The sequence below is a fragment of the Cicer arietinum genome, chromosome 5 (genome assembly GCF_000331145.2).
Source record: "Cicer arietinum cultivar CDC Frontier isolate Library 1 chromosome 5, Cicar.CDCFrontier_v2.0, whole genome shotgun sequence".
NCBI classification, from domain to species: domain Eukaryota; kingdom Viridiplantae; phylum Streptophyta; class Magnoliopsida; order Fabales; family Fabaceae; genus Cicer; species Cicer arietinum.
This window is the reverse complement of record NC_021164.2, coordinates 51,652,817-51,664,271: the sequence shown is the minus strand read 5'-3', so window position 1 is coordinate 51,664,271 and position 11,455 is coordinate 51,652,817. Positions and strand designations below refer to the sequence as shown.

The window sequence follows — 11,455 nt, the reverse complement described above, 5'->3', positions numbered from 1 at the left end:
CAATTTTTTATATCCTATTCAATTATATCTTATTATTTTTAATCATAACAATATTTTAAATATATATATATATACGTAATCATTTTTTTATTTTGTGCAAACTTACAAAAACTCAACTACATTATTGTAATAAGTGATAATTTTTATTGCATTGAAAATGAAAAAAAAAGTTGTCGGGCCTGGGCTCAAAGCAGGTCTGTACCTTGCGGGCCCAGAAACAAAGAAACGGTAGAGACATCCACACCAAAGCGAGAGAATCTGAACTGTTGATTTTGATGCCATCTTATAAGAATATCATGATCAGTGTTTTTCAAAGCATATATCCATTGTCAGCGGTGACAGAGAGAAGCTAAGCTAAGCAGCGTTTTTTTTTTTATTCCGTCGGAGAGAGAATTTGAAAGATGTCTTCAGGTGTTGTCAACAACGACGAAGATAAGAAGCCTACTGATCAGGGGGGTGCACATATCAATCTCAAAGTCAAGGGTCAGGTTCGTTCGATTTTTTCCTTCCATTTCTAGGGTTTTGTATTTTTTATTTCAGTTGTGTTAATCAATCACCGTCGGTCGTTGATGTTTAAATTCGTTTGCTTGGTTTATGATATTTGAAATTTGTTTGTTGAAGTATGGGATTTTCTTTGTTTATTTATTTTTATTTGATTGTGGGATATGAAAGTTTATTTTGGTTTGGATTTATGGGGTTGGATCAGATTTTTTTTTTTTTTTGACTCAAGGTTGATAAGAATTAAACTTTGATATTATTGCTTTTAAATATTTTAGGATTTTAATTAATTGTTTCCATTTTCAGTTTTTATTATTCTTTTATTTAATGATGATTGTTTTTTAATTATGCTTTTTCAGATGAGAATTTAATTTTATTGGTCTCGAGTTCATAATTTCTATATTAGCTTTCTTTTTTTATACAAGAAATTTAAGGAATACCTAAGACTAAGCATGATTATGAGTTTGACAGACATAATCTCCATATTAGCTTTTCGTCATTAATTTGACATTGATGCTCATTTTCATATATAATAAATCAAGTGTGAGAAGTTCTTTAGCACAAATATAGTAGCTGTGCACCTGCAGGGACATTTGAATCATGACATTTGATATGCTTGGGTGCGGGTTCAAACCCGATATCCCCATTTTTCCACAATTAGTGTGTGTATGAGTTTCACCGTTAGGCTGTTTAAGAACCAAATAAAAAATTCAAGTGTGAAAAAAAGATGATCACTAGTGCTCCTTTCTTATAGTGTTTTTTGGATTGAATTTGTTTTGAATGTCTGTGGACTGTTTATATACAATATGTAGTCACTTGATGTTTTGGGATGGATGTACTGATATAGGTAAGAAGTTTTGAATCTTTATATTGGTGGATTTTTTTAATGGGTTTTTTTGTTTCATTTTCAATAGTAATCTTTAGGTGCTAATATGAATTATGGTGTTTAAAGAGATGATGATTGTGTGACAGTTTTGAATTCCTACTTCTGAGTGATATACAGGAATCATCAGTATATATTTTGATAGTTTCATGGTTCATTTTTTGTTGCATACCTCCATGTGTCTCCAATCTGTATATAGGTTTTAATGGAAGGATGTGATTTTCTTTGTTTACTTTGGCTTACAAAGGAGGGATATATGTTTATGTGGCATCTATTTGTACCTGAATATTAATATAGGTTCCCTAAGTTTTATACTGGAACCTTTATCTTTCTTATTATTGTCTTTGTTAGTATTCTTTTTAGATCAATGATCATTCTATTATTATTCAAAAGCTGTAGTCTTCAATGTGACCTAAAATTTCTATCTAGTTTTTTACTATGTTGTTGGATTTGGGAGACCATTGAATGTTATTGAGATATTTGTCGCAAATGGAAGTTATACTAAAAATTCTTGACATGGTTATAGTTTTTTATATTAATATTAGTCTTAGTTACTGTCAAAAGTTTAGAACCATGAAATTAAAAATTGGAGTTATTAGTGCTGATTTTGGGCGTTTTTGGATGTTGTAGGATGGGAATGAAGTGTTCTTCAGGATCAAGAGAAGCACCCAACTGAAAAAACTTATGAATGCATACTGCGATCGGCAATCTGTGGATTTCAACTCCATTGCTTTTCTGTTTGATGGGCGTCGCCTTCGCGCAGAGCAGACTCCCGACGAGGTTTGTGTTTGCATCATCTCTTTATTACTTCATCTCTACCGTGTGTGCATTATCTCTTCATTACTTTATCAATACCAATTATTTTCCGATCATAATTATCTAACATTCATGTTTTATTACTTGAAAATATATCTTGTTGCAGTTGGAAATGGAAGATGGTGATGAAATAGATGCCATGCTTCATCAGACAGGAGGTTCTGTTGTCTGAAGGAAGTGACGATGTGTGTGCCGTATTATGAGTAGAATTAGTTTGACGTAGGGCTAGGCTAATGCATATTATGCATCTTCTATTATCATCACTTGTCAATATGATTATGAGTGGATTATAATTATAATAATTCTACCTGTGAAGGCTTATACTCACTTCTTGAGCTTGTTCCATAATCCATATGGGTGTTGATATATCTCAACACCTAAGTATTGGATGTTCAGCTCAGAGGGATGAAACTTGATAATAATCATGTGTGTGAATTGGAATGTGATTTTTGTTTTTTATGGTTCATAAGGTAGGAGTTATGTTGATATTGTTAGGGGCATCTTTGACGGCCATAGTCATACAGTGACTTATAACTTACATCCTTTAGTTTTAACTATAAGGGTCAGTTTGGTAGTTGATGGATTTAGTCAAAATACATCAATATTTTTTTTCTTTCTAAGTTTGATTTATTTATGAAATAATAATATTGATATATATATATATATATTTTTTTTTATGGATTTCATTCTTTCTCTCATGCGGAGGACCTTTGCCTCCATTTCAGATATGAAAAACCATTTCAATTCTAAAAAACTGTTGGTCTTTCTATTTTCATTAAATTAATGTATTTGGTCTTTTTATTTTAAAAATTGATAGTTTTTGTCTCTTTTAGATTTTTGAACTATAAAATGGCGATTTGATATATTTTTTATGATTTGGCATATCATTTTATAATATTGAATTGTTTAGATGTATTAATTATTTATGTTATTAAGTAAATTATAAAAAAATTAGAAATTAAAAGTTAAGTTTTTATAGGATTTTATTGTAATTTTATGAATATTAATCAATATATAATATTATATTATATATAATTATGTTATATATTATGTTATTTAAAAATATGTTATTGATAATTTTTAATTAAAAAAATTAAAATAAAGGACTAAAATTGTTAGATTTTATTGGTAAAAATAAAAAATTATAAGTCCTTCATCCTCTTGTATTGTATTACTTTTAAGGTTGAGACCATGTACATATTTCTGTCCAAGATAAAGGAAAAGAGCAGCAAAGTGTTTGTCGGCAAGAGTGTGGTTTACATCATTAAATTCAATGAACTCGATCGCAATACTATTAAATTATACTTAATATGAAAAAAATGTGTATCAAACTCAACTTATTTTGAATAAGAGGAAAGCTGTTAAATTATACTTAGTGTTATTAACTGTATCAAAAAGTTTTAAGGGACTTTTAAGCATTGAATTAATTGAACTACGATTGCGTTAAAAATATACGATTGCGTTAAAAATATACTTAGAGTTATTGCAAAAGGAATATAAAGGATTATCATATCTACGAATTAATTAACAAGTACTAAATTAATTCAGATTATTTGAACTATAAAAACTTAAAATTGAAGATCATTAAAAAAAAATTTAGAGTTACGGTCTCATTTGTAATTTTTATTATCTTTGATTTTAATTCTATTTGTATTCATTTCTTTTGAATCAATTATCAATACATTTAATAACACTATTAACCTATTTGATTATTCATAATTAATGTTTATTTTTTAAAATTATTTCGTCATACAAAGAGTTTAAATTTAAGAAAAGTATAAAACATAAAAAAGCTTAAACGATCGTACAATAATTTATAATCTTAATTATCATATAAATCAATCAATTAATTGCAGTACAATTATTAACAACTAATCAATTAAAATTATAGTGATAGTGATCAATCTTACACGTAATTAAAATAATAAAAAGTTTAATTAAATAATAAAAGGTAATCAAAATTAAATTAGAATAGCTAGCTAATATAAGATATAGAGTAATATGTAACTATTTTTGTTTCCAATTCTAATGCGGTGGGCGAATGCTTGTCGTTGATTATGCGGCGGGCGAACGCTTGTCGTTGATTATGCGGCTGCTCCTATTTCCAAATTTTTCTCTATCCTAATGTGCCATTCCCTTTTAGAAAATTATACTTTTATTATTTTATTTTTATATAAATTATCCATTTTATTCTTTTTTTATTTAATTTTTTTATTCCACTAAATTTTTGAAAAAGTTTTTTTAAAATTTTTCAGAACAGATATTTTTTAAAAAAAAATTTAAACTGCATCGGAAAATTTTTAAAAAAATTCCGATACACAAACTTAGCTCACAAAGATTTAGGAGATCACATTTACATACTTTACTTCATAAATTCTTTCAATACATAAAATCACATAACTTGAAAATCATTTCAAAAACAAACGTTTTTTATTTATTTTTTCTCATTAAATAAATTGAAAAATTAAAAACTAAAATACAAATTTTCAACTCCGATATCACCTATTAATGTGGATTTAAGTTGTGTTCAGATAAAATGAGATCTAACCAAGTGTTTTATGAAATAAAGTGGCAAAATAAAAGAGAAAAGAAATATAAACAAACATGAAATAGACGGATGAGATGAAGAAGAAATGCGTCATAACCTAGAAGATTGATAAACCAATGAAAAATTATCACAATGGAAAGAAATTCATTGATAAGACTACACAAGTTCTAATACAATAATTCAAAGAAGAGACTTAATTCCCTCATCATTCTCATTAGAGATAATTTAGCCTATTTCAAAGTTAAAAAATGAGTCTCGTACAATAACATTTAAAGAAAGATTTCCCTAATTCGACCATAAAGCCAAAATTCTACCCATACTAGAGTTATACCACGCTATTAAAAATAACATCAAAACTATTACAATTCAAATTAAATACAACTAAAACTAAAAATTATTATAAACTCTTGATTTGAAATATTATTTGTTGTTTCATTATAGGTCTTCATCACATATCAGACTGAGGACTTTTCAATTTGACTTATAACATTAAGTTTCACCTTTAGCATATGACATATATGTGACATTGCAACACCAAACAACAAAAGGATAACTCATCAAACTCATGTTACACATAAGTAGGGGAGGATCTTCTTGGAGACATAGGATGGCCACAACCACCCCAAAGTCTCCAATAATTTTTAAAAGAATACTATTATTATTATTTTTTATTTTGTTTGAGTAATGTTATTGTTATTGAAAGACAATATGACACAAATACAATAATGTGGTAACAAACTAACTCTAAAACGCTTGAGAGGAACATGGCACTATGTCATTAAGCAAACACATCCAAGTCCTTCGTAGGGTCGCTCTACATCATACTCCTCATTCACTATTTGGTGTCTAGTCGAAATAATTGAGTGTTGCATGATAGTTTCTTGTATTGGAGGCCATCTCCAAGCCACACAAATATTATTAACTCAAATACCTCAAAGTTCTCTTGACCGTCACTCCAAGGCCTCTATATGTTGTGTTTCTCCGTCATCACACTGGGTTACTTAATTGTCTTCAGCATCACAAATTTTATCTCATGCAAATACATCATATGACATAAATGACATCCCAACTAAATTGACACTCCTAATTCTTCCACCTATCATAGATTTTATTAAAATAAAAGAAAATAAAACCTTGGGAGAACTAGACCAAATAATCATCATTTTATATCGTGCATCACAAATTATCATTTCATACACACAATTCACATAGTCACCTAATCACCATCATTATTCAATCACATTGTGTCACATATAGGGGTTGACAATTGATCGATTACAGGCTCAGACACTCAACTCACAACAAACTGCAGGTGACATATAGAGGACCATCACCTTTCGTTTGAGACAAAAGTTTGTTCAGGTGGCAGTTTTGGTGGTGAACATCATACGGTCGGTTTATTGCGGTCTTGAAGCAAGCAAATCTATAAATGTCAAATACAAATCTTAAAAAACAATCAACATAGATTAAATTTTCAATAAAATCAAGAAATCCAATACTGAATGAACAATAAACAAATAAGATGATAAAAAATCATCAAAAATTCAACAAAATTCCAACATAATTGAACCTTCCACAAAAATCGACCAAACTTCACAACAATAAATTTACCATATACAAAACAAATAGATCAACTTCTATGTTGGTAGCACAAATCATATCTCATCATAAGGATGACAAGATTTTGATGAGAAAAATGGAAGATGAAACCATTAATGAAACATGAGAAGTCTTCAAGCTTTTGGGGAGGAGAGGGAATAAATGTCTTGCCATCAAAATGAGTTATGACGGAGAACTAAGAAATGGGTGTGATTTAACTTTTTTGGACAAAAGGGTGTGATGTAGTAATATTTCCACTAGTTTCAAAAAGACTAAAACAATACAACCTCCCATCAATAAATTGTTTCTCAACCAAAATGATAAAATCTATTTCTCACATTATTCACAACGCGCTCCCAAGTTTTTCATTTTCAAGGGTTGTTGTAAATTTAAATACACAAAAGGAATATCCCACACTTTACAATTTAACACCTTTGTCGCCTCACTTAACCGTTCTCTACAATCATTTATGCCAATAAGATGAATCTTGTGAAAATTTACTCTTGAACTAGAGACTAATTCAACTAAATGAAGTGTGACCTTGATTAGTACTATATTCTCCCATGTTTGTTTCCCCATAATTATCGTGTCATTTGCAAATTGTAGTTGCACCACCATATCAATTTGTGATCCAAAACTGTACCCTTCACACGCATATTGTGCATCTGAAAGTTCTTTATCAATTACACCCACAACCTATTGGCCAAATCACATCAAACAAACACTTCATTGTTACCAATTAATTTTTTATATAATAATATTAAAAGTTAATATCATTTGAGTAGATATTCTTCTAATATATTTAGTCTAAATCTTTCGATTAAAATTGTTACATTTTTATTTTAATTTATCTTGTATTGAAGTCAATTTTCTATAGTCAATTTAAAATAAGAGAAAACTTATATATAATAATGTATTGTTTGTGTTGCTTTTCCTTCGTCCGTATTTTTTTGTTATTGTTTATTCATCATAATTAAGATTTTTGACTTCTCGGTAAATGGTTAATGGCATCTGAAGGTGTTGAAAAACACAAGAAAAATAATGTTTGAACTGTGTTGACCTTTTATGAAAATTAAATTTGGTTGTTTAACATAAAGATGCGTTTTTTATCAAAATATTTGTAAATCATTTTTTAATAAAATAAAGTTGAATAATAAATAACTTACATCAAATAGCAGAGTTGAGATAGAGAAGAGACATAAATATTTTTATATTAGTTCATAATAATTGTTGGTACATATAGTCATTCCCTTATAGAGAAATTTTGCCTCAATACAGTCGATAACTTCATCCACTATTAAATCAGTAGCATACAAGTATTCTTTGATGTGCCTTTTTAGACTATGAATATTCTTTCACCTCTTCTACCTCTTTGGATTAGAGAGTTGTTGTCATTATTGAACTTATGTACATTTATTCAAGTATGTGTCTGAGTTGACTCATAATCTTTCTTTGAATGTTAACTCTCATTCAAAGGATAATACAATTCAATTCCTATATCAATTTAAATGTATAAAAAAAATAACTCGATTGATTTATATCAATTTCTAATAACTCTCAACACAGAATTTTTCATTCATTATTTTCTTTTGACTTGTTCATGGCTTGTTTAGAAATTTTTCTTTGAAAATTGCTTTTTTCTTATAATACATTAATCACTTTGAAATTTTCTTATCTTGTATCAAATTCTTATCATCAAAATGTTCATGATTGTATGATTTCTCTTGGAATGATGAATATCATTGAGAGTATCATGGCCATCACGATGATCGACTTCGTTGATTATTGTTCTTCATAATATCTAACGTTATTAATTAAACATCATTAAATCGGATTTCATCAATCTTCTTCAGTTTGAAAATATTTCTATTTAAATATTGAACAATATATCTGTTGAGAATAGTGTCATTGAAGATCTTGACATGCAACAATAGTATACTGAGCCATTAAAAGATGTGTATGATTCATAATACTATTCCTAACTGTTGTAATACTGCACGGAAAAGAATATTGTACTAACCATGGGATATAAATCATTTCCATGTTTTGAGGTCATGTTCGTTCGATGAAAAAAATTCTTGCACTTAGAAATTAGAATTTTGTGTTCAGACAAATATCAATAACTTAAGTCAATCTTCAATGTTGACTTATTGACTAAAGGCGTTGGCTTTTTTAGATGATAGCTTTATTGGAGAAAACAATACTTCATAGAATTTCCAAAGTCATTTTCTTCATCAGAAGATTTGACTTTCATTAGAGTGTTGACTTTCTCAAAGACTTAATTCATATATGACTCTTGTTTTTCGAATCAGATGATGAACAAAAGTCTTGAGTCATAGTTGACTTTTATTAGAGACATATAATCATATTTGCACTCTTTTCTTTTGTGGTAAAAGGATCATTCATTGACTTATATATTATTTGTTTTGACTTGAATGTGAACAATCAGACGTTCGTTGCAATGTCTCAATATGCACACTAGCAAAATAATTAGAGGATAATTGTTCTTATTATTTTTGTTATCATCAAAACATTAATCAAATGATTGTTGTAACACCCCGATTTTTAACAGCGCGAGTGTATTTTTTTTTTTCAAAACAAATTCATAAAAACAAAGAAATAGAGAAGAAAATACTTTTGGATAAATATTTAAGTCGTAACACAACGACAAATAAGTCAACAGAATTTACAAGCAGCGGAATAGTTTTTGAAATACGAATCCAAAGTATTTACACATCAAAGAGTGGTACATGGAACCCATCAATAATAAAATGTCAAGATGACAATATTGGTATAGGTACAGTCTTCTAAATTAAAATTAACACATCCCAAAAGAAAGACATCTAGTCTCTATACGTCAACCTAATCTAATCATTCTACAAAAAACTATACATCCCGAGTGATCTTCACGCGCCCCGCAAGATTCTCCTAACATAGCTCAAGTCAGGTGTATCCAACTACATTCTCGATTGATTTATATCAATTTCTAATAACTCTCAACACAGAATTTTTCATTCATTATTTTCTTTTGACTTGTTCATGGCTTGTTTAGAAATTTTTCTTTGAAAATTGCTTTTTTCTTATAATACATTAATCACTTTGAAATTTTCTTATCTTGTATCAAATTCTTATCATCAAAATGTTCATGATTGTATGATTTCTCTTGGAATGATGAATATCATTGAGAGTATCATGGCCATCACGATGATCGACTTCGTTGATTATTGTTCTTCATAATATCTAACGTTATTAATTAAACATCATTAAATCGGATTTCATCAATCTTCTTCAGTTTGAAAATATTTCTATTTAAATATTGAACAATATATCTGTTGAGAATAGTGTCATTGAAGATCTTGACATGCAACAATAGTATACTGAGCCATTAAAAGATGTGTATGATTCATAATACTATTCCTAACTGTTGTAATACTGCACGGAAAAGAATATTGTACTAACCATGGGATATAAATCATTTCCATGTTTTGAGGTCATGTTCGTTCGATGAAAAAAATTCTTGCACTTAGAAATTAGAATTTTGTGTTCAGACAAATATCAATAACTTAAGTCAATCTTCAATGTTGACTTATTGACTAAAGGCGTTGGCTTTTTTAGATGATAGCTTTATTGGAGAAAACAATACTTCATAGAATTTCCAAAGTCATTTTCTTCATCAGAAGATTTGACTTTCATTAGAGTGTTGACTTTCTCAAAGACTTAATTCATATATGACTCTTGTTTTTCGAATCAGATGATGAACAAAAGTCTTGAGTCATAGTTGACTTTTATTAGAGACATATAATCATATTTGCACTCTTTTCTTTTGTGGTAAAAGGATCATTCATTGACTTATATATTATTTGTTTTGACTTGAATGTGAACAATCAGACGTTCGTTGCAATGTCTCAATATGCACACTAGCAAAATAATTAGAGGATAATTGTTCTTATTATTTTTGTTATCATCAAAACATTAATCAAATGATTGTTGTAACACCCCGATTTTTAACAGCGCGAGTGTATTTTTTTTTTTCAAAACAAATTCATAAAAACAAAGAAATAGAGAAGGAAATACTTTTGGATAAATATTTAAGTCGTAACACAACGACAAATAAGTCAACAGAATTTACAAGCAGCGGAATAGTTTTTGAAATACGAATCCAAAGTATTTACACATCAAAGAGTGGTACATGGAACCCATCAATAATAAAATGTCAAGATGACAATATTGGTATAGGTACAGTCTTCTAAATTAAAATTAACACATCCCAAAAGAAAGACATCTAGTCTCTATACGTCAACCTAATCTAATCATTCTACAAAAAACTATACATCCCGAGTGATCTTCACGCGCCCCGCAAGATTCTCCTAACATAGCTCAAGTCAGGTGTATCCAACTACATTCCCATCCATAGGGTACTAACCGGTAGGATGGTCCTAGTTCTCATCTGAGGGCAAAGCCCAGATTTCCACAATAGTTGTAAAGGGTCACCAACCGAAATTAACAATTAACACATAACATTTAAGTTTTTAAATGTACAAAATAACCTTTCAACTTAGCATGCACCTTAAAAGGGTTTCCATATGCCAAACATGCATAAACAAGGTTGAAAAATGAAGTTTTTAACAAAATAGCACTGTTGTATTCGAATATAACATCTCTGTATTCGAATACAAGGTTGTTTCAGCATTCAGCAGCAAAAACAGCATGTCTGTATTCGAATACAACAGTCTGTATTCGACTACACAGTAAGTCAGTAGCAAAACAACATGTATGTATTCGAATACACATCAGACAACAGCAGAAAAACAGCAAAATTCAGCAAAATTCATCTTTTAAAAGGGTTTCGAAATCAATCAACACTTACACACAAATCCAACCAATCACACTTAGCAATTATAGCTCAATCACCATGACGACTTGAGTTTCGAAAAGGATTTGCAATCAATCACAGTTACACACAATTTCAAAATATTCACATTTAGCAATTATAGCACAATCACCACGACAACTTGAGTTTCGAAAAGGTTTTGCAATCAATCACACTTATACACAATTCCACAACATCCACACTTGGCAATTATAACAGAATCACCATGACAACTTGAGTT

General features: G+C 29.2%; 1 protein-coding gene and 1 long non-coding RNA gene across 2 annotated transcripts; one reads left to right on the top strand and one right to left on the bottom strand.

Annotated features, from left to right (window-relative positions):
* The first annotated feature begins 310 nt into the window (after positions 1-310).
* On the top strand, positions 311-2,683 carry LOC101497378 (small ubiquitin-related modifier 1-like). Its single transcript, XM_004513831.4, has 3 exons — positions 311-488; positions 2,012-2,161; positions 2,304-2,683. The coding sequence occupies exons 1-3, from the start codon at positions 402-404 to the stop codon at positions 2,367-2,369; spliced, it is 303 nt and encodes a 100-aa protein (XP_004513888.1). The 5' UTR covers positions 311-401; the 3' UTR covers positions 2,370-2,683.
* Positions 2,684-5,889: 3,206 nt separating this feature from the next.
* LOC140920584 (uncharacterized) lies at positions 5,890-7,029 on the bottom strand. The gene is made up of 2 exons (XR_012163303.1): positions 6,357-7,029; positions 5,890-6,168 (listed from the first exon to the last, which is right to left on the bottom strand). It is a non-coding gene; the product is annotated as an uncharacterized lncRNA (long non-coding RNA).
* Between the last annotated feature and the right edge of the window lie 4,426 nt (positions 7,030-11,455).